The sequence below is a fragment of the Anthonomus grandis genome, chromosome 11, assembly GCF_022605725.1.
Source record: "Anthonomus grandis grandis chromosome 11, icAntGran1.3, whole genome shotgun sequence".
NCBI classification, from domain to species: Eukaryota; Metazoa; Arthropoda; class Insecta; order Coleoptera; family Curculionidae; genus Anthonomus; species Anthonomus grandis.
In genome coordinates this window covers 27344060-27369533 of record NC_065556.1, presented here as the reverse complement: position 1 = coordinate 27369533, position 25474 = coordinate 27344060, and the positions used below count along the sequence as shown (strand labels likewise).

The following is a 25474-nucleotide window of genomic DNA, read 5'->3' as shown; positions in this document are numbered from 1 at the left end:
TCCCCTAGATCTGACATAAGATATCCCTAGGCATATGGGAATGTCTGCAGTTTCTCTGACGTAAAATATGGCAATTATGTAGATATAACTTATAAACGTAAAATTATTTGCTTAAAAACGGTTTTTTTTTTTGCTCTATTATGCTGTTAATTTTTTACACATTTAAACCAGTTTTACTATTAAATTGCACACAATACTAATGGAAATTGCTTAAGATTGCTCCTGTCATCGTCACTTGTCACCTGTCAATCTCCGTAATCTCTAATCAAATTTTATAATCACGACAATGCCGATTTGACCGTGTTTTAGGGTCCGTGTTTTAGGCACGCCCTTTTTATGTTTTTATTTACAAACAGAAAAAATATCCGATTTAAAGGCTTTCCCGAACGTTAAATTGGGAAATATCATTGGGGAACGGTAGTCTAATGTCCCCGGTCCTAATTTATCAACTTTGTACAACGCTGGTGTCAGTCCAGATATGAGTATCGGTAAAACCAACCAAACTCGTTGTGTAAGGATGTTACAGTCGGAGACTCCCATGTAATCCCGGGGATTTGAGTCTATAGTTTCACCCGACCGTTTAAATTCACCAATTTAATCACGCTGGAACTCATGGAATTGGAAAATATTGTGGCCAACACAGTTTACCTTAAGGCTAGGGAAGGTAAGTCCTAACTATATCAATAGGTTAATGCAAGTAGCTCTAGATAACTAGAATAGAGCCCTACTGTTTTTAAGTCTTTACTGTTCACATCAAACCCCTCCCCATGAAGCCTTTAATTATGACTTCAATAAAATTTTCAGGTGGATCTGATAATAATAAGGGAAAGAGCAAAAAATGGAAGAAAATCCTCCAGTTTCCCCATATATCCCAATGCCTTGAGCTAGTTAATAAAATAGGTTTGTCCAACCTGTTACATAACTAATCCTATAATGTTTATTATAACATTTTTTAATAGATGTTCGGTACGAATTCATAGTAGAACAGCAACCGATAGGCAAACTCCTATTCGGGCAATGGTGTGAGCTGCAAGCTTTACAGTACCACCGTTGCTTCCTTCTGCTTGACGTTGCCAAACAATATGAAGTCGAGACTGATGATCAAAGACATGAACTGGTGGCCATAATTAAACAGGTAACAAAAACTCCTTTTAGTATGATTGTTTTTGATTAACAAGCTTAATTTTAATTGAATAGTTACTGATAAAAGGTGGTTTACATACTTTGTACTTGAGCGTCTAGTGTGTGACAAATAAACAAGTAATTGACTTAAGATTATTAAGTAAATCATCATTAAAATCTTGATTGTTGAACAAGTGTAAAATTAATAGATTAATTGGCTTTTGGTAAACAAATGGTGTTTGAACACATGTTAGTTTAAAATAATTTACGTTTACAGGAAAAGATGCCAAATGATTAATGGATTTTTGCATATTGAATGAGATTATGTAATCATTCAAATTGAACTCCTATAATGTGCTTAGAGTTCCTTTTAAAATGTATGTTATTCAGGCTAAAAAGATGGTTTAAAGTGCCTCAAAGTAATCTTCTTTTTTCTTACCAATAGTCACTAAGGTCATTTTTTGCTTTTTAGGCAGTTTTTAGATTTACAGTGTCTTTAACTGCTCCAATTTTAAATTTTTTTAATCAGGTATAACACAAAAACTCAGTTTTAATCAGTTGGAAAAGACTTAAAGGATGGTTTCAAGTGTCAGGGACAAAAAGATTTTGTCTTTTTCCAAAATTCTAAAGTCACTGTTGAGGCACAGTCAGATGTGAATAGATGGTTTTTGATAAATAAACTTGTGTCTTAATACAGCAAACTCTCAATTTAAATATTGCCAACAGTATCTGATTCCTGGGTGTTAAGGAAACACCTTGATGTTTCCTGGATTTGGGACCAACATGTCTCAGAACTAAGTAACAAGTTGCCAAAATCAATTCATTTTATTTGGAATTTGTTATATTGTGTCCCTTTAAAGTCCCTATTATAATTAATTTGCCTTTAAAATAGTCTATGCCATAAAAAAGTGCCTTAAACAAAACTCCTGTAACTTCTAAAATATTAGTCCAGCATCATGTTTTTACCCTTAAATCTTTCCTAAGGAATCACTTTACCTTGACATAAAAAAAATATTCCAATAAGTTATACCTCAAATTCAGTGGCTCTTGGATATTAGTTGGCAAAATTGTCTCTAGTTCAGCCAGTTTTTAAGATACAAGAAACCTTCATATATGAAATTATTTGATAAGAAATGTATCTGAAACCTTTTTAAGAATATTCTTGATATTTCTGTAAAATATTCTCAAAAATAGTGACAATTTGCTAAGAAAATTTAAAAAAAAATATCCTAACCAAAATTTCTATAACCACCAACAGAGTTAACTCAGAGTCATGTTTCACCCTTAAATCCTTCATAAGGAATTACTTTACCTTGATGTATAAAAATTATTAAAATATTCCAAGTAGTTCCTGAGTTATACCCAAAAATGTCAGCCAATGAATGAAAAAATCTGGATGTTGAATTATGTGATTGGAAACCTCAAATTTTGTGATTCTTGGACATTGGTCCGGAAAATTGCCTCTAACTCGGGCAGTTTTTGAGATATAAGAAACGTTTGTATATAAAATGATTCTGTAAGAAACTGAAATGATTCTGTATTCTTGATATTTCATGAAAATATTCTTGGAAATAGTGAAAAGTTGGTAATAAGAAAAAAAGTTACTTAACCAAAATTGCTGTCACTACCAAGATAGTTAACTCAGAGTCATGTTTTTACTCTTATTTCTTTCCTAAGGAATTATTTTACCTTGACATAAACAAATTATGAAAATATTCTAATTATACATGCATCCATTATTTATACTTTACCCAAGTGTTAGAACTTTCCGCTACAGCAGTTTCAAAGAATAAATTTAAATCTTCTTAAGAAATAGCTTTTATAACGTTGAAGAATTTGTACATTATAATAAGGATATCAACTGGTAACATCTTTTATCTATCTTGGTTATTATGTTTTAAAAGTTCATTTAAAAAAAAGGATTTTATTAGTATAGTAGTGTCCAATTTTAACCCTCCGTTAAGCGCGCCTAAGTTTGTTACGTGGATAGTCCCGCGGGTGACATGTGTCACCCAGCTCCTAATTATTAAATATTTGCAAAAAAAATATTTCTTTCTTTATTCTAAATAATTCCTAAATTAAATAAATAAAAATACAGAGATGGTAGTGAAAAATTTTTATTTACTGATAAAGTGAGTATTACTAATTTTCAAAACAATTCGTACATATTTCACGCAGATGCTCTCCACAGGTCCACTGTTGGCATTTGAAGCACCATTTTCTTGTACTTTTATCTCTTTGACGTCCACACTGATAACAGCGCCCGCACGATCCATTTCGGCGAGCAATAATTGGTTCAGCTTCCTCTCCATCCAATAACAGCTTCGCCCGCCTTCGTTATTCTCTGGGAATAGACACAATATTTGATCGTCGTTCTATTTGTGGCTTTATCAATTGCCAACTTACATTTTGTAAAAATTCGGTTTTTCTCACTGTTTTGTTAAAATTATAAGAATTATAAATGCAGGCTGCGTTAATTCCTATTATATTAAGCAGGTCAAAAAAGAGTACCATAGGCCAGCGTCTCGTAGTTCTTGACACATCATAATTTCCACAAAGCTGATCGACCAAATCCACACCAATTTTTGTCGAATTATAAAATGTTATAATTTCAGGTTTGTTTTTACCGTTAGATGACTGGTCAATCGAAGGACTATGATGCATACTTGACAGTAATAATACTGTTTTATTTTTTTTTGGACAATATGAAACTAAAGTTACGTCTTCTTGAAATCCAAAAATGGAAGACGCTGGCATTTTAAATTTATCTGGTAGAAATTCCTTGGGTATTTCACGTTTATTTTTCCTTATCGTGCCAACATATGTTAGTTTTTTATTATTCAGAAGTTTTTTAGCCAGAGGAAGGCTTGTGAACCAGTTGTCGCCCGTAATGTTTCTGTTACTATCTTGAACGGGCTCTATCAAACGTAAAACAATATCTTCGGCTGAGTTACTCATTTGGTATGGGCCATCAGGTTGCTTTCCAACATAGGTTTCTAAATTAATAGTGTAAGCAGTCTTAGAACCAGCCAAAGCAAAAACCTTTACCCTATACTTCGCTGGCTTACTAGGTATATACTGCTTGAAACTGCATCTACCTCTGAATGCCAACAGTTGCTCATCGACCGTAAGATACTCACTGGGAGAATAATACTTGGTTATTAGCTCAAAAACTTCCCTGATTGGTGCAAGTTTGTCAATAGTTTTGCGACTTTCTCGATCTCGTATATCATCGAACCGTAAACATCGCAAAATAAATCTAAATCTTTTTTCGCTCATGGTCAAATAACAAGATTCTAAGCCATTGCCTTTTGAGTAATCCCACAAAAATCGTACATTCTCCCTTGAATTTCCCAGAGACCCTGTTAGATATAGCAATCCAATAAATGCCTTGATTTCAATTATGTCCGTAGGCCTAGCATCACGATCACGTTGAAATTTACTGCGGATCTTTTCGATGTAAATATTAGTAGAATGACAAATTATACGTAAAATGTTATCATCCAAAAATAAACTTATAATGTCAATATCTGTTTTTGTTTCACGAGCATTATTTTTTGGACCTGGAAGGTGGGTAATGATATTGTGGGCTCTAGTACGAACATTTGTAATAGGATGTGACTGACGCCATTTTGTCTAAGAATCTTTCCCCATGTAAACATTTTGTGACAAATCCTCTTGTATCACACTTCCTCTGTATCACTAACTTCTTGCTCAGAGTCCGTCATGTAATCACTTTCTGAAATATGGTCAACCTCGTCTAGATCACTTTCATCCTCAGCTTCAGAAATTGCGTCATCACTTGGCTCTTCAAACCACTTTAGCCACATCTGAGGATCCCTACTTGGCTCCATTTTCAGTTTTTTATTCTTTGGCTCAGACATTTTTCTAAAACAAACATATTCATGAATATAATAGTTTGGATATAAAAAATAAGACAAAATAATAAAAAATTCGAATGTTTTCCTAAAACATACATATTTATGTCCATTTGTGGAGTGAAATATTTAAAACAAATAATAAAAAATGATTGTCTACATAAATAAAATAATGTTAAATACCACAACGTTGCCGATCACGAAGATGCTTTCTTAAACAGAGTTGGGAAGGTACTAAAAGCGTCGTCTGCGTAAAGGTATCGGATATAATTTTGCGTATTGAATTGTACACGTGGGTGACAATGGTCACCGGCGCGCCTAACGGAGGGTTAATCTCTTTTTTGTTATGACTTTACTTTTGACCTGTAAAAATGCTTTGCATAATTCTTCTCTTCTATCTTCTCTTAATCAGTTCCTAGATAATCCAGAACAAAAGAAAACGATCCAAATCCCCGAAACTGATCAGTTGTTTACCGAGGGGGATCACTTAGACAACGGCCGAAACATGGATCTGTTTTATAGATTCGTACAGTCGGTCAGGTCCTACTTATCAGGCGAACCGTTTGTGGAGTTCACGAAATCGATGTACTTCCATCGCTACCTGCAATGGAAATGGCTGGAATCTCAACCCGTTACCCATAAAACTTTTAGGATGTATCGCGTATTGGGCAAGGGCGGTTTTGGGGAGGTGTGTGCATGTCAGGTGAGTACTTATTTATTTATTAATTCAAGTCATATATATTTCATCTAAAATTCTAAAAAGGACATGTGGGAATCTAGTAATAAAAAATATATCTCGGTTTGATAAAATAAGATTTATTAAGACAAAGAAAACGACAAATTACAGCTCATTATTTTAAAACCGGACGACTGACAGACAGACACATAACCTAACAGCAAACATGTGTATATTAAATAAAACAAAATTCAACACAACTAGTGCCCTCTTTTAGTCATACTGCTCTAAATCTCTACCCACAATATTACTGAATTCAAGCTTAACAAACCTAGACGTAGATGGCATCCTTTGTATAAAACTGGATTACAATGTACATATTTCTAACAGCAGGTATATTTATATTAAAACTATTTCTGAGTGAATACAGCCACAAAAGAATTTACATTTTTTCTACTGTACACTAATAACAACCTCTATCTAGTTATAACCCATAAATATTTACTGGGGAGTATTGTAAAGCCAAAAGGGTAATAAATTAATGAATTGCAGAGAAGTATTATGGTGCAGAAAGTATAGTGATCCTATGCTAATATGTATATAGTCATAATATAGGGCAATGAGTGAAAGTTAAGGGTTGGTTGGTGCATATGAATGTCAATGATAAATTATTGCAATTAGATCTTAAGAATATGACAAAGTTGCTTCATTGTTCTTGTTTCCACCACAGTCGTCACTATATTAGAAGGGAAATGTTTGTAATGTAACAGAGTCATTATTCATAAAGTAATTGTTGGATGATTATAGTAGTTCTTCACTCGTGATATATTTAAATTAGTTTAGGTTTTTATTGTTGATCAAAGAAATAAACTTCTAAAAGTGTTTCTAGAGTCCCTATTTTGGTTGCATTGTACACTTCTTCATTAGACATCACATCACTTCACATAATGAACAGTCACCGAATTGCAATTACTTTCTTTAAAAGTGCTTTTTATATCCTCAATAAACAAGCTTGCACCACCACTTCTAGAGTCTGTACAATGATGTACAGCGGTTAAAATGTCCAGGTTCATTGTGGATATCTTGTTTACTTTTATCAATAATTTCTATAAGGTCCTCAGATTTATTTCGTAAACTCATATTTAGGTACAATATATTAGGTTATTATTCTATTAAAAAATTTTAATGCACTTTAAAAAATAAATCTTGCAATTTTTACAATATATTGCCGTTAACATATGGTCCTGTTTAGAGTCACAAGTAATTTTAAGAAGTTTCTGGTTGACACTAGTAAGATCTATATTGAAGAATAGATTTCCATCCTCTCCACTTAATGTACACTCAATCCTCTTTATTTTTTTAAATACCTGCAATGTTAAGTTTTGGTCTGGAACGAATCCATGATTTTATTTTCAGGGATAGTTAACTGAAACACTGTATTTAATACATTTGTTGTTTTTTATTTTCTTGACTTGGTATAAAAATGATATATTGTTTTGTGGTTTCTTTTTGTTCTTGGTTATTTGCTTTTTGTTCCAAGGCTTGTTATAATGTTATCCATAAAGGTCGTACTACGCGATGTTTGGTCACCCAAGTAACATGTTCTCAAGCAGTTGGTTTTTAAAGTTGCCTTTTAGCCGCACCAAGGTTCTGCAATAGTCATTGGCTTGCTTGATGGAACTATTTAGGTTAAATTTTGTGCTAATAGGAACTAGGAACCTTAGGTAAATTAAAAATCTAATTAGTTCTAGTCAAGTGTCAACAATAACGTTGTTATGGCCATAAACGAGGGCGTGATGGTTTTGAGATAATAAGGTTTTGGAGAGGTTATATTTCAGCATTAATTTGGCAATCAAAATTCCAATATAGAACGATTTTAGCATTAAAATTACCTATTCAGAACCATATGGTCTTGAATCAATTGCCTAACTATTTGGCACTTTATACGGCCTATTCCGGAAAATATAGCATTTTTTAACACCTAAAGGACTTGCTAAAAGTCATATGGATAATAAGATAACTTTATGGGTTAAAGTTTTAACCAACTAGTCACAATAAAACACAGTTTGCGGACGGTCGCGACTATTAAATCCTACGTCATTTATTCTTAGAATACAGGGATGTCTTGGCACAAAATTGTAAGAAGTGTTAATTTTAAAAAAAAGTAAAGCGAAATTTCCAACGAATTACAACTGGTCAGGTAAATATGACAAATAAAATATTGACATTTTTGGTAGATTATAACGTAAAAAAAAAATTTAGTTTGCAATAGATACACCGGAAGAAGATAATTCTGGTAATTTAACTGATAGCGGTCTTGGCATTGAACCTGATCCTCTAGAATCAGATATTCACGATGCCAGTACCAGTGGCTTAACAAAAAAACTGGCTTCAGAACAATCAAGTTCATCGATGGATTGGAATGAAGATGTTAAAATTGACGACTTTAAGAAATTTGATTTTAGTCAAGATTTAAAAGATTGGGCACTGAAATATAACATTAGACACGTTGCCATTAAAGATCTTTTAAAAATTTTAAATAAAAATACAGAGGTCAAGTTTCCGAAGGACCCTAGAACTTTTTTGGTTACTCCATGTAAAATAAATTTACGGAATATTGCGGGAGGTCAATATTGGCATAATGGATTAAGTAAGTGCTTGCAAGAAATATATCATAACATAGAAAGAAACCAAAATATTTTTTTTAAATATGGTTAAGCTATCTCCATGCTTTCTAGTATCTTGTTCTTCTTGCTCTGTGTCCGTTTCCGCTTCCATATTTTCTGCTTCCTCTGATGCCTCTTTGTACGTCTTGAACTGTTTTTTTACTATACAGGAGAATGATTTCCATTTATCTTTTGAAGCGGAGCTTTCATCCAATACGGCACCTATTTGTGACTTTGGAGGCCACCATAATGTTCCATCTTTCTCCCACCCGTTTGGGACTGCTGATATACATGTCATTCCCCGTTCTATAGTTTGGCCCACTTTAAATGGCATTTTCTAAAAAAAATATTGCTTAGGTTAAAGTTTGATCCAATAGGTTTTCCAGTACCTAATCAACTTAATTCAATCTAAAATACTATTACAAAGACAAAAATGTAGTGTTAATACAAGGATTAAAGTAGGTATGATTGCTCACAGTAACCAAAAACATACCAAAATATGAAGTCCAATATTATACAATTTTTAAGTTTGAAATATTTAAAAACCTGCTATATGTATTATATTTATGTATTTATTAAATTTACTAATAAAAAAATCCAAAATTTATAAAGAATATAAATCTAAACATAAATTACCTTTATTGTTGAAGCTTTTTTTTTAACTTTAACAAGTCAAAACCCATTAAAAAAGAGTAAAATTAAATAAAAAATGTAATTTGTTATGACTAGTGTTGTGAACGTCACGACTTATTCGTGACGTTTATCCTCAACAGCACGAATAAGCATGAATCCGAACGTTACTCAAAAATTTAAACGATCCCATAGCGTTAGCGTTAATATTAAGTATAAACGGTCCTTTAGCAATAAGACATGGCAACACCGGATCGCCAATAGGTTGGTTGTCGTCGATTGTTGGCAGCAAATAACATCTGACAGTGTTGATTTTCTCTTCCAATCATTATATTTCTTCAATTTTTTTGTGGTGCTAATATACTTTGAATTAAAATATTGCATGGGTGTGTTAAGAGAAAAATGATTTGGTACTCATAACCTCTAAACTTGCAACAATCTGTATGGAACCACCAAAACCAAACGCAAACTGAATTGCAATAAAGAAGACTCAAGAAATCCCGCGTAGTAATAAATAATGACTAATCCTACTAAATGCCTAAAAGCCATTTATTGAAATTCGCCCAGACTTTGCCAGCTAATTGGTTATTAAAAGTGGCCTATAAGTCCTGGAAGATGCTAGTTAGCCCTGTTTTAGCTTTTTTTAAAACCCACTGGCATTTTTTTAAGCCTTTTGTCCTACGACATAGCTTTTGATACTTACTTAAGTTATTATAGCAGCTTAAAAGCATACCCTGCTAGGCGTCCATTTTGAAGAAAATGTAAATGTAATTCTTCCATTTTTATAAGCTATTCAAATACAGGCAAAAATAATGTAATATGTAAACAATTTAGATAATATATAAAGACACTGGAGAATTTAAGTACATATTATCACTAAAGCATCTCAGAAATAAAAATATATAAATTTTTTATTTTTTTATTGGCACTGAATAATGTTTAATTTGTAAGATATCAAAGTCGCGCGTGTTTTACAGTTAAATTACACCCAACTTTTTCAAGAAACTGGTGTGCGCAATGAAAATCGGTCATCTATATGGATAATAACTAGTATAATACCCAGTATAATATAGTTTTTTCTAAATTAAAGTCATACTTACTGAAATTGTCGCCATTGCTTTTTATTTTGGCGTTGTCTTGTTTTTACCCTGGCTGTATCATATTTAAAAACTAAAAGGTCAGATTTTTATACTTTGGTATCTCTGAAATACCATTTTAAAACTAAATGGCAAAATTTTAATACTTCAATATGTATCTGAAATGCCAAAAGCCGGCCAACAGGCCAAACTATATAACCACCTAAAAGTCTAAAAGGACTTTGCTAAAGGGTTGTAAACAGGTAGGCATAAAAGCTTTCAGGTTCTATACAGGTTACTCTTAGGCATCTTCGGGTTCGATAAAGGTTATTTCTATTAGCTATATAGGTTCTGTGATATGCGATCTGGTTTCAAATTGGCCAGGGCCTATTGGCAACGACAACCTCTTTAGGGCTGGGCCTTTTTTTACTATAGGAGGTTATGCGGGCTAATAAATAACGTTGTTTGTGCTTAATGGCATAATCAATAGTTTTTATTAAACAGGTTCTAGGAGTTATTTATAACCTTTTTAGAACCTAAATTGTTACTTGGGCACTTTTTGCACTAACTGCACTTTTGTCATGCATTTCACAACATAACAGTTTAGTTTCTTTATTTGCGACTTTTACTTTAATCGCACAGTTGGGTTGGGTAACTGAGACGTTTTTCGCAATTTTTTTTAAAATTTAAAAAAGTTTTCCCTGACGTAATATATTACTTTGTACTTAAATAAAAACTAAAATTTGGGGTTGGTTCTAGGTTCGAGCTACCGGTAAGATGTACGCGTGCAAAAAATTAGAAAAGAAACGAATCAAGAAGCGTAAAGGCGAGGCCATGGTACTTATCGAGAAACAAATCCTGGAGAAAATCAATTCACGTTTCGTCGTCAATTTAACGTACGCCTACGAGACGAAAGACGCATTATGTTTGGTATTGACCATCATGAGCGGAGGCGACTTAAAATTCCACATTTACAACATGGGCGGCGATCCCGGTCTGGATATTAATCGGACGCGGTTTTATGCTGCCGAAGTCGTTTGCGGAATCGAACATTTACATAAACAGGTAAAAAAAAAACGAACGAGATTCAATATGGAGTTTTTCTTAGAATTCAATTTCAAAACCATTTATTTATCAAAAGAAGATATTGCGATAGAAATGCTCCTTATATTAAGAAAAACATATAATAATTCTTGCTTTTTTTTGTCCTTTAGGGTATAGTCTATAGGGATTGTAAACCGGAGAACATTTTACTGGACGATAACGGACACGTGAGGATTTCCGATCTCGGATTGGCCATTGTTTTGCCCGAGGGGGAATCGGTGCGGGGTAGAGTCGGCACTGTAGGCTATATGGGTAATTTCGCTAGTTGTAGTCGTTAAAAATCTTTTATAGTTTAGGTTTGTAGCACTTTTTAGGCCTTAAAATCAAATATCTAAACTCTTTCCAGTTAGCTGATAACATGTTGGGTTTGTTTAGGCAGTGAACATCAAGAAAATTCACAAAAAAAAATTAGTAATAATATACATAAAAAAATAAAAGTAGAGTAAATGCAATTCTCTCTAGTCGTATACTTCATGACTGAAGTGTCGTGATTTCATGGTTTCCATTTAAGTTGTGGTTTAGAAAATCTTCTTTTATTTATCCCTGTCTAATGCATTCCTGGTGTTTTTTTGAAATGGAGCACTGGTGATGATCCTTCCATCGACATTGACTATTCCTGTGCTATGGTCATATAACCGTATCAATAGTATGACCAACTTAGCTTTTTTTGTTAAACATTACTCAGCCGAAATAGAACTGCATATAGAAGCAATAAAACATTGGCTTTAGCAGCTATTCTAATACCACTAGCGCTACGTACAAAAAGAAAAAAAATAATATCATAAATAAAAAAAATAAAAGAGGATAATATGCATGAAATACTACTACTAGATTTACTACTGTATTGAACTAGTACTAGCTAGACTACTGTATTTATTTTGTTTTGTAATGAAAGAAATAATTTATTGGTTATCATTATTCGTAGTAGGACGAAAATTAAACTCTCATGTGTTTCACATTTCTTTCCTAATGCAGTATAGGTATCAATCTAATACCCGCAAAAATTAAATATTTGTACCTTGTATCTTTGGCGATAATTATAGTCGACCCATTTATCTTATCTAGTAATCTGACAGGTGGAATCTACATAGAGCTGCTTTGAAATCACGACTGCAGTATTGCAAAATGTGTGGCAACGTTTTGAGCAAAATCTGTATTATTGTATGGTGGCCATTTCCGGCATTTATTAAGCTAATACGTAAGCAAATTTTTTTTAGGCTAGAATCCTCTTAGAAATCATTACAATTTTTTAGAAAATATAGGAGGATGGTTTCAAATTTGTCACCTGTGAAACTTAAGTATAATAGGACATTATACAAGTGTCCCAAAATTACTGCCAACATTAACCCTGTATTTATTGGTTAAAGATAACCTCACTTTTCCTAGAGACATATACCGGCCTCCTAAAAAAGCAACGTCCCATTGAGAAGTCGGCACCTGAAGATGGTTTTTTCTACCTATGGCTTAAAATAAAATTTTAAAACTTTCAGACCCACTACAGCCGACTGTTGAGAAACTGGTTAGACTATAATTTTACAGGTCGAGGTGGTCTAATAAACTGGCCAGCACGATCGCCCGACCTGAATCCTCTGGATTATTACCTTTAGGGTAATATGCGTAATATTATTTATGCCACAGAAATTGATACCCGTGAAGAGTTCATAGGCGAATTATCGCAGATTCAGATCAAATAAAAGACCGATTTGAAATTCTTAAAATATTCAAAAAAAATCCAGGTTGTGCATTCAAGAAAATGGAAAGTTGTTTGAACATTTACCTGCGATAAAGTAGTATTGTTATTGGTTTGCCTGCTAACAAGTTTTTATAAAAATTGTTATTGTAAATAATACTATGCAGCGTAGTTTTGATGCAGGCTCCTAATGATACCAACCAAGAGGTACTTTATGACGCAAAAAATCTGAACATCTTAAAATTTGACAAAAAAAAGTGCTTTTTTGAAGCTCACCCCCTAAATGATACGTGCCTAAGTAATGTACAAATCCATATCCGAATTCAGCATATAAGAATTACGAGAGCCTTTCAAAGTCTTATTTTAAACCGTTTCGAAAATAAGTAGAAAAAACCATCTTCTGGTGCCCCTTTTTAAATAGTACGCTCTCTTAGGGGGTCAGTACAGGGTGTTTCAGAACTATGGGATCAAACTTCTGGGGGGTTGTTCAGTGCAACAGAAGAATCCGCTTGAGTATAGGAACCCATGTCCGGAAATGCGTCACTACGGCCCTAAGACGCGTTAAAATTTATAAAAAACATTAATTACCTAAATAGGATCTGCTGCATTTATTTTTACCTTTTGTACATGAGACCATAACAACAATTGTTTAAAATCAACGCTTATCAATGTCATGTTTAAAAATTTTATAGCTTACAATTTTTAAACATTTATTGCTAATGGAAAACTTTACCAATCAAGAATTGGCGGATATGCATGTGGCATACGGAGCAACAAACTGCAATGCACGAGCAGGATCGCGGTTGTATCATGAACGTTATCCCGAACGACAGCATCCTGGATACAAAAAGTTTATTGCGGTTCATTTCAAGAAATTTCAAGAAAATCCTTATGCAATTTTTCCAAGAAAACATCAGAATCGTTGGTCTGTCAACGTATGGGCAGGCATTGTTGATGATTATTTAATTGGGCCATACCTTCTACCGGAACAGTTAACAGCGGACCTATTTATCTACGTTTCTTGGAGGAAGTTCTCCCAGAACTCCTTGGAAATGTTCCACTAAACGTTAGACAGCAAATGTGGTTTCAGCATGATGGAGCGCCGGCTCACTTTGCTGTACAAGTACGCGAGTATTTGGCTCAGCGGTTTGGGCACCGTTGGATTGCCAGAGGTGGAGCAGTTTCTTGGCCTCCTAGGTCACCCGATTTAACGTCGCTCGATTTTTTCTTGTGGGAACATGTAAAGTCTTTAGTCTACGAAACTCCAGTAGAATCAGAGCTAGACTTAATTGAACGAATAACAGCAACATTTGAAATCATTCAAAACGAGGATCAAATTTTTAGTGTAGTCCGCCGAAATCATGTGCGGCGTTTAAATCGGTGTATTGAGGTTGGAGGAAGACATTTTGAACAATTGTTGTGATGGTATCATATACAAAAGGTAAAAATAACTGTATCAGATCCTATTTAGGTAATTCATTATTTTTCTAAATTTAAACGCGTCTTAGGGCCGTAGTGGCTTAGTGACACATTTCCGGACATGGGTTCCTATACTCAAATGGGTTTTACTGTTGCACTGAACAACCCCTAGAAGTTTGATCCCATAGTCCTGAAACACCCTGTATAAGCTTATAGAAAAAAGTGAGGTTATTTGTTCTAATAAATACGGGGTTGATGTTTAGTTCATAAATTATTCGTTTTTAATTTTTAAAAGAATGTTTTTAATTTTCGTTTTTATTTTTTAAAAAGATTTGCAGATGGTTAAATTAGAGAAAAGTTGCGCATTTTCAAACCTAACAATATGCCGTTTAGAGAGTTTTAAAATTCCGAATATATGCCTAAAAAATCGAAATTTGCTCATTTTCCTTATAATTTTTTCTTGATGTTCACCATAGATTTCTGCCATGGTTTTTTTTTTTTTTTTAAATTTGGTCACCAACAAATCAAATCCCAAATTAATCTAATACAGAAAAAACGCGAATCAATTTCTGTGACCTCGATAAAGTGGTCTCAAATAAACCGCGTTCGGACCTAAAAAAGCGGATGCAACCACGTGCTAAAATATGGAATACTCTGGTACTTAATATTATGATTAAGGCAACTGAGTTACAAGAGAACATTGAATTTTATTTCCATGTAGAACCATCGGATACATTTCTGAGGCGAAACCTTGGTCTCCTCACCGTTATTTACAACATATTATGTTTTCCTCTTCCGATCTTAATATCTCTTTCCTTAATCTTTATTACATTGGTTCGTAGAAGTAGAAAAGTCGTCGGATTCTCTATGTAACGTTTTATAAAATTAAAATGGAAATTGGGAAGAGAATCTAATTTAAATTATACAAGTAATAAATTTGTTTTTCTGAATATTGTTTAAGCCACATCTGATTTAGGCACTATTTCATTTTGAAATTAAGGTTCAGCAGCCCTAGCTTTTCTTGAAGATGATGCAGGTGATATGGTTCTAAATAAATAATATAACATACAATAGAACCATGATCGCATAGTAAATAATATATAAGATGTAAACGAATAATTAAAGGTATCTAATTGTCAACAATTCCTCCCCAAAACAAAAAAAAATATGTACTTTTAAAGCTATAAAACACTTGTTAGTTAAGAACCAGCAATAAAAGATGATCCTTGTGAACTTTTTTCAGCTATTGGTTCATGTGTTGATATAGGTTCATTAAAATAAATGACAAAACTGATTGAGGTCATAAACTAAAAATAATAAGTTGATATTGACAAAAACATTGAAAAGTTTATGGCATTTTGGTACCCCAAAAGTTTTGAGGCAAAATATTGATGAATAAAAGTGGCCAAATGGAATAATGTATCAAGTCAAGAAAAAATATATATTCATTCATTATGTTTCATTATATATACAATTTCAATTAATGCCTATTTTTTGATATTCAATAACGACTATTCTAGATGCTTAACACAATAACTAAGTAAAATAATCATTGGCTCTAATACTATGGTTGAATATGAAATTTCAATCAGGGACCTCAAAATGTATTTACGTTCCGACATGTAAGACCTCCAAGAATGATTTCCTGCTTATCAGACAATATATTAGACATTTTCAAAAGTTAAAGAATTTAAAGATCAGGGCTTCTTAGGAAATTTTAAAAACGGTCATGTTGCAGATCCAGGAGGAGTACCCACTGAACTAATCAACTGTGCGTTAGAAAAACTGTTACAACAACTCACTTGAGGCAGCACCCAATACCTAAATAGGGATTCTGTCTCTACAGAATGAAAAGAGGCATATACATTGCTTTCATTTTAAAACGACATATTTTTTACTGATAAATCACTTCAACTTGCATTAATTTTTTGGTGAAGGAAGATGGAAAATTTAGTGCCATTTAAAATTACAGGATTTCGAACAGAAAAAGCGTATACGGATAATATTTTCTCCTTAAGAGCCGCCAATTAAAAAACCCATCTTATGTTCATAGATCTTCATAAACCCTATAATACAGTCTCTATCAAGAAAATGTGGGTAGTTTAACAGGAAACCGATCTTAGTCACACTATAATAGAAGCTCTAGAAAACCTGTATGATCGAACATCGTCTAAAGTAAAAAATCGTTAATAAGTTATTAAAAAAGTTCCCGCTAGATAAAGGTTTAGGCCAAGGCTGCTGTGCATCACCTACGTTGTTTAAAATCTATGTACTAGTGGAAAAAAGTGTATCGAGATAAATCTACATCGTACACATTTGCTTTTATAATCTACACAATTTGCTGACGACCAAGTTATCACAGCGAACGATAAAGACGACTTACAATATATAGCGCGAAGATTGCAGGAAGAGTATAATACCTGGGAACTGGAAATCAATACACAGAAAACAAAATATTTCCCTATAGGAGTTGAATAATCTAACATCCAATTAGATCTAGTTGAAGTAACTAGTTGCAATGTTTACACGTATCTAACAAAATCTAAGAAAACTTGAAGCGATTGAAATGGATATATTTGGGAGATCACTGGTTATAACAAGAAGAGATAGATTCAGAAATGACGACGTACGACAACAAATGAAAATAAATGGTTCAATAATGACAGATATAGAGCAAAAACCGATGTTATGGTACTTACCTTGGACATAAGGATGGAAGCAAAAAATCAGCCCAAAATTGCTATAAAATGTATACCACTAAATCGTAAAAAACAAGGAAGACCGCAGAAAATTAGGACTAAAGGCATAAGTACTAGAAATATATAAGAGAGAATATTTTTCTATTTAAGAGATAATACTAAGAAATACGACATGAGTACCAAAGATGTGAGAGAAGCACAGTGGAACAAGTGAAAGGACAAATGACAAATAAATTTATAGTTTTATTATTGTCAATTCCTTTACATTTGAACATGCTTCTTATTTTCAGGTACTTGCTCCTAAAAAAGACACTAAAATATATGGCAAAATATTAAGAACAACCAATGAGTTTTATTACTCAGAGACCGCTACACTATAATAAGTTTGTATTTCTCTATATATTGATATATATACATATAGAGAGAGATATATAGAGTATAACTTGCAACTTAAAAGATTAATATTGCCTTTAGCTGTACATTAGTCAAAGATGGTGTATTATGGAATCAATTGGATTATAGTAATTTTTGTGTTTATGAAAATCTTCTGCATTAATTAACAGTAAACAAATAACAAGTCAATTACTTAAATTTTCAAACTTATTTTTTTTTTTAAATAGTACAGAACTGTTTTTCTTCTTGACATAGGATAGAAATTTAAAGAAATATATAATAGCAAAGTACATTTATTATCCTCAATCCTAATTAGGTACTTATATACATTTATTATAGATCTTAGAAATGTTATTATTAAAGAAATTACTGAGGTATTTCATTCTAAAAAAAATAGTTTAAAATGTAAAGGCTCATGGAAGCCTTATATTAATTTTTTTTAAATTATTTTATTTAAATTTCTATTCATTTTTTATAAGCTTTCGTGTGACAGTTATAGAGCAATTAAGATCTAAAGTTAAAAAATAACAAAAGTGCTTTAAATAAAATCCAATGATTATTAGAATTATTATATATAATTTATAGATCTTTTCAACTTTTTTTTTTCATCTTAATAATTGTATTTATATTTAAGAAAATAGAAATTGGATCGTCGGACCATGCCACTGTATTCTAAGTACTCTGTTTTTTGACAATCATACTTCCTTACCTGTGAAAAGAAACATTTTCGTTCGAAATGCTGCTCTTTTGGCACACAGAACACTTAACAATCATATTAGAGTTTTCGAAAAATACAAAAATCACTGGAAAAAGCCACGCTTTGCACTAATGGCTCGGTGCAACATCGCAGTCAAGCAATGAATTAAGAATTTTCCTTGTTGGGTCATAGAATCTTATTGCGAATTTTTTGTGCATAGCGGCCAAATATTATATATCTACACGTGTAACATATGTAGTATTTCTATATATTTTTTCTATTTACGGATATTATAAGCATATTGGGTCTATCATTGGTTATAAGTGTATAGAGAGAACCTTTATAAAATCATAATTATCTTCATGATTTAGCGCCAGAAGTGATCGATAACGAGCGGTACAGCTTCAGCCCGGACTGGTTCAGTTTCGGGTGTCTCGTTTACGAAATGATCGAGGGCCAGGCGCCCTTTAGGGCCCGTAGGGAGAAAGTGAAAAGGGAGGAGGTGGATCGGCGCGTTAAATCCGAGCCAGAACGGTAAGTTAAGACTTTCCTCAACTGTGGGGATGTTCACTGTCTCGATTGCTTTCTAACGATTTTCTCTCGGTGCTTCCCAGATACTCAAATAAATTTAGTGAAGACTCGAAATCCTTTTGCCAGCAGTTGCTTACCAAAAGCCCAGTGGATCGGTTAGGGGGTAAAGCGGACCGTCACGGCGCTCTACTCGTCAAACAGCATCCGTTTTTCCAGAGTATTAATTGGAGAAGATTGGAGGCCGGTATGGTCGATCCGCCGTTTATTCCTGACGTAAGTTGTATTGGGTTTTCTTTGCGGTCAAAGTGTCTTTAAAACCGGAAAATCCGATAATAAAGTAACGAGTTATCATTAGATTTAAAAAAATATTTATTTCCAAAAGATGAGCAAAAATACATGATATAAGAAAATGTCATTCGTTGCAGTTATGAATCTTTATACACAGGGTGTTCCCAAATGCATAGTCTTTACAAAATCTCACCACCTAATCCTGAGATCAAAATAGACTGATTTAAAGCAACTTACCTTAGTACGAAATTGCTCCGAATCTGACCTACAGGATGGTAAAGTTAAAAATGAAAATCGATTTTTTTTTTTCAAATTTGTAATAATTTTTTTACGTATTACTTTAAAAATGTGTATTCAGGGGTTTTTGGAATGCCAAACTAGAATATGCGCACCCTTTCACTGTGGCCATCAGCTGGCGCTTCACACTGCATTTCTAATGGTTTAAAAAGTCTATAACTTTTTTCTCGATATATTTTTTTGTTTTTCCTTGAAAAAAAAGACAATTTCCTCATCAATTTTAAGCAAAAAAAGGTTCTTTTTTTGTTAAAAGCCGCTAAAGTTATGCGTTTTCGCGATAATTTAGCTTTTAGATGTTCTATGTAGTAACGGTATATTCAAATATTTTAAATAAAGAAAATTAGGCCTTTTATTTAAGCACGAGATTAATTTATTACACGCTTAAAAAAATTAAAATTAGTTCTCTGCATAACTTCTGCTGGAAGATTATTTGTTGCGTCTTGAATGCGTTGCCATAGTTCGTGTTGATTATTCACCGTTATCGTACGGCCTTAATACGTCCACAGAAAAAAAAATCCAGAGAAGCTAAATCTGGAGAACTTGGGGGCCAATTTACGAGGGCATCATTACTTCTACTTATACATTTATTTGGGTACACTGCCATTCAAATATTGTCTGTCATTTAATGAAAAATGTGGGGGTGCGCCATCATGCATAAACCACATAATAATATTTTGTAGATGTTTAATTTTTAGCCTGGAAGAGACAAGAAATTAATTCAAGTGCCTTGCAAAGTATTGTAAGATGAAATCCTTGTATTGAGATAGCTTGATTGTAATAAATTATTTTCTATAATTGCAACCAATTATAGTAATAAGACAATTATATTATTGAGCCTCATCTACTTGTAAAACGTACAATATGGTTATACCAACTGTTCAATAAATACGTTTTATTATCTTCTGGACTTTCTTCTTTAGTGATAATGCACGTAGGGTTACCAGACGCACAGGTTCGGGTTTTTGCTACGTCCGGGCGGATTTTTCTTAAACGTCCGGGTTTTTCTTTAAGACAAGAAAGAACATAAAACATGCAAAATAGTCAATTATTTTGAAAACATTTAGATATTTCAAATCGCCGATAAATTTAGTAGTGTAAATTCACCTTTAGTCTTTAGCGGAATAAATAAAGTGGCGTCGCATCGGTATGTCAATCGCTCGTCTATAACGGCATGCGCGGCAAGAGGTTTTTACTTTCGGGGAATCTCCAATGCATTTATTTACATTATTTTCACAGTGTTTACGGTAACGTTAAGCAGTTCACGACTTTTTAGGTTTTATTAGTGAAGATTTTTAATTATATCTTGTTAAAATTCTGAAATTGGTTTTTGGTGATACCAAAACGAAAATGTACTTATTCAGATGAAATTTTTCGGTTATACCCTTCCTTTAAGAAAGGAAAAACCACCAGTGAGGTAATTTGCAATGTGTGCAATTCTTCAATATCAATTGCTCATAAAGGCAAGCTTGATATTGAGACCCATATAAATAAAGAGAAGCACAAACAAATGTTAAGAGCTCAAGCGGGAACTTCTGGCCTTCAAAATTTTATGGTTACTTCTGGAGAAACCAAATCAATAAAAGCTGCTGAAGCAACATTAGCTTTCCATACAGTTTGCCATCACCAATCTTATAAGTCCATGGATTGTACACCCAAGGTACATTTTTAATTATTATTTTATGTGTGTAGTTTATAATAATTTTATGTTTTTATTCTTAGTTAAATAAAGCAATTTACCATGATTCGGCAACAGCCAAGAAGGTTACCTGTGGACGAACTAAGGTCGAGGCTATTATAAATAGTGTAATTGGACCATATACTCTTGAAATGACTCTCCACGAAATAAACAAAAACAAGATTTCATATATTGGTGTAGCTACAGATGCAAGCAATCATAACGCACTAAAAATGTTTCCAATGCTGATACAGTATTTTGTTTATAAAAATGAAGGAAATCAAACTAAATTATTAGACATTAGGAGTGCTCCAAACGAAACAGCAGAAACGATTTGTGATTTAATTTTAGATACGCTTAAAAAAATAATTTAGAAAAAAAATTTGTCGCATTCTCAGGGGATAATTGCAATACAAATTTTGGTGGCATAGGCAGAAAAGGTCAAAATAATGTTATTAAGAAATTAAAATCTAAAGTTAATCAAAATTTGGTTGGTGTAGGTTGTCCCTCTCATGTAATCAATAATACAGTGCACCATAGTTGTGACAAATTAAAAGTTGATATAGAAACCATCATACTTAAAATGTTCAACTAACTTTAGTATTTACACTGTACGAGTTGAATCACTAAAAGAATTTTGTGAATTTGCGGGCACAGAACATGAGACTCTTTTATATCACTCTAAAACTAGATGGCTATCTTTGTTTCCCGCTATTGAAAGGGTTTTAAAAATGTTTTACGCTCTCAAGGCATATTTCTTGTCTCAAGATGATGTTCCTCATATTTTGAAAACGATTTTTCAGAGGCCTATCTTTTTCTTGTCCATTCTTTGATGTCTGTTTTTCATACAAATATAGAAAAGATTGAACGTCAGAACAATTCTGTATTGGAAACAATGGCAATTTTAGAAAATGTTATTTTTACTTTAGAAGAAAGAGCAGCTAACAAATTCATTCCTTTAAAAGTTCGAGAAATTTTTATTAAGTGCATTGAAAATGGTTTAGAACCCGAATGTGACCAAATAAAATTAGAGTTATTTGATTTGTATAATAATTCAATTCAATATTTAAAAAACTGGCTCAAACCATTTGAAGAATTCCTGTTTCAAATGGATGAGCTTAAATGATATTACTAATTATGATTGGGACAGGGACGTTATGCCCTCATTAGTATATTTAACATCAAAAGGAGTCGAAATCGATGACACTAAATTTTTTGATGAATTTTGTAACTTAAAAAAATATATAATGGAAAAGTTTGTCTCTAATGACCACAATTTGCCTACTAACGAAAAATGGGCAAAATACTTTAATGAGAGTATTTCCGAAGAAATATTTTCACAATTACTAAAAGCAGCCCATCCCATCTCACAATGCCAATGTGGAAAGAATATTTTCACTTATCACCGCTCAGTGGACCAAAGAAAGAAATAGACTGCTTTTATCTTCTGTGAAAGGAATAGTTATGACTACCTATAATTTCAAACATATGAGTTGTTTAGAGTTTTATGATTTTATGCTTTTGCCAGAAAATTTAACTCTTTTAAACAAAATACAAAGCAGTGAAAAGTATCTTTAAAGTGATTGAATTATTTTTGTTTTGTTATTGATATATATGTATACTTTGTAACTCAGTTTCTAATCAAGTTCAAGTTTCTAATCAAAAAATATGATTTTGGTTTTGTTTTATTAGTAAAAATCAAAGTTCATCTGGGCAAAATGTTTTTCGTCGAGCAAGCGTAAAAAAAAAATTTTTAGTAAAAAATAATTTTTTTTCCGGATTTTCGTTAGGGCTTGTCCTGGATAGGCAAGTTTTGATCTGGTAACCCTAAATGCACGCGCTTGAAAACAAAGACAGCCATTAGGCTTCAAATTGACCAAGTACTCGATGCTTAAAGTTTGTCTACATACTTTATTAACACCTTGTATCGGTTTAAAATGTATGACGACGTTGTCCGATATCTAGACTGCATTTCTTTCTATTCTTCCGCTGTCCATCGGCTACGTTTCTTACACCCTCTTTCCCGGTTCTTTTTAACACATAAATGTTTGAACGAAATGAACACTGATTTCAACTTCCTGTAAGAGACCAATAATGATTTTAAGTACTTGGAAGTAACGAAAATTGAATTGGAATGCCTGAAAGAATGGATAACTGACCTTTCCATTTTTTTTATTTCCAAAAAAATTTTTTATTCTAAATCTTGTACATATTTTTGAAAGTACTGAAATAGGTGTTAAATTAAATTGTTCAAAGAATATGTGTACGAATTTTCATATTTATATCTAGTAAAATTTTGGAGTTATGAACACTTTTTTTCGATTTCTTTTTAATTTATTAATATTTTTTTTTTGAAAATTTGTACATGTTTTAAAAAACGTTGAAATGGGTGTCCAGTCAAATTATCCGAAAAAAATGTGTATACATTTTCATAAATTTCTCTAGTCAGGTTTTTCAATTATGAACATTTTGTGAAATTTTTTTTTCCAAATTCCTGTACCTATTTTTGAAAATCCTGAAACAGGTGTTAAATTGAATTGAAAAAAAAATATATGTACACATTTTAATAATTTTATCTAATAAAGTTTTTGAGTTATGAACACTTGAGTGAATTTTTTTTGTAATTTGTTTTTTTCAAATCCTGTATGTATATAATTTAAAAAATGCTGAAATAGGTGTTCAATGAAATTTTTCGAGGAAAATTTATACAAAATTGTATTTACTCAAGTTTTTGCGATATAGACATTTGTTCAAATTAAAGAAAAAAATTAAAATCCTTACATTCCTCATACCTTTTACAAGTGCTTTTTATAATAAATCTATAAGGTGTTTTACACAAAATATAAAAAAATTAGTGAGACACCTTATATTTTGATTTCTAAGTAAAATAAACATTACACAATATTTCGTAAGAACCCTTTAAAAAATATTCTTCTAAATGTTCGTTAATTTTCTGAGACACCCTGTATCCTGGAGACTTCATTCCCTCATCTAGAGAATTCATGCTGCAATACCGTGAAGAATTTTCACCAATCTGTTAAATAGCTTGGACGTTATATGAAAGCAGATCCAAGAATAATGAAAAAAAAAATCTAATTTGTGATTTAAAAATTGAAGATTTGTGGTTAAAACTGGTTCTAGCTCAGAAAGTGTTAGACCCAAAAAATTATTATTCCTAAGAAAATACTCAAAAAAGTATCGAGTGATCCTCTAAAAAAGTAGAAAATTTACTGAAATGGATCTTCGAATAATATATTATTCTATATATCTATAAAAATCGATTAATCTGATAAAAAAAAAATAGAATGAGATAAAAAGTAGTTAAACTGAAAACGGTCGATAGCTCAATGGGTGAAAATTTGGGGCGAGGTACCGAGTCTAGTTTTCCCGAACAAAACAATATGAGAGTTGATCAAAGAGTCGTTATTGGAAACGCGGGACTTTGTGGCAGTGAAAAACCGCAATAACAAATCATATCTTAGCTTCTACTAACAGTCTGTGTAATGCTAAACATTCTCAAGATAAAACTGGTATAATTACTTTCAGGAAGTTGAAGTCAGTTTTCTTCCGCTTCCCGTCAGTCAAAGTTATATGATTTGATTCAAAAAGATTAGAAGCTCTAGGTATTCTGCTTTTATTGAAATTTGAATTGATTTGATTGAGACCTCTCTGTCAAGTGTTTCCAATTTTTCTAGCCGCACGCCGTCTACGCCAAAGACGTCCTGGACATCGAGCAATTCTCGACCGTAAAGGGCGTCAACATCGACGAGAACGACGCCACATTTTACTCGAAATTCAACACGGGATGCGTCTCGATCCCGTGGCAGTGCGAAATCATCGAGACCGACTGTTACCATCAGCTGAACCAGTTCGGACCGAACAACACCAGATCCCCGGATCTCGTGTTGGAACCCGCACCGCAGGCCAAAAGCGGCGATTGTTTCCCGTTTCGACGGAAGGTACCAACTGTTATAATATCCCGTTTTTTCAGGTTCTCTATATAAGTCGTTTGGTTCCAGAAGAAGCAAATTCCACGCAACCAGCCAGTACCTATCAACTCGTCACTACTATCGTCGGTGTCATAGAACTCTTTTCTCATATTGTGTAACTATTCATAGCTTTTGATTTGTGTAGTTCCTTTGTTTGTCATTGTCTTTCTATTTAAACATCCAATAAATTTGTATATAAACTTAAGTACAGTTAGTTCGTTATTCTCGCACCGTATGCTCTGTTTTGATTCATTCGCCATAAAATGATTCCTGAGGATGGATTTGACAGACGAAACTTTATAGTGTTGTGTCCAGTTGTATTTTATAGTCCACAGAAGCCACCAGTACATGACTTTCAAAAAAAAAAAGAAACCCTCTTCATTATCCGAAAATTCCTCGATTTATCTATCGTTCGTCTTATTAAGGTTTTAGTAGCAGCGATCGGTTGTCATTTGTTAAATTGATGACCGACCGGCGGATCACTTACGATGACATCAGCGCTCTTTTGTTTCGACTATCAATTATCTTACCAGATGACTCCGGTATTTTAATTTAATTGAGTAGTTGTTTTGTCAATAAAATCTGTTTTCGGGTCGTTGCGACCGATCCGAGCCGACAGATAACAAACGGCCTCTGCTTTGCAT

The 25474-nt window shown here is 32.9% G+C and overlaps 1 protein-coding gene across 1 annotated transcript; it reads left to right on the top strand.

The window, feature by feature from the left end:
* Positions 1–283: 283 nt before the first annotated feature.
* Positions 284–25035, top strand: LOC126742206 (G protein-coupled receptor kinase 2). The gene is made up of 10 exons (XM_050448798.1): positions 284–664; positions 805–900; positions 960–1135; positions 5413–5703; positions 10808–11113; positions 11263–11404; positions 18422–18584; positions 18665–18854; positions 24537–24800; positions 24861–25035. Exons 1-10 carry the CDS (start codon positions 613–615, stop codon positions 24924–24926), a joined length of 1746 nt encoding a protein of 581 aa, XP_050304755.1. The 5' UTR covers positions 284–612; the 3' UTR covers positions 24927–25035.
* The last annotated feature ends 439 nt before the right edge of the window (positions 25036–25474 follow it).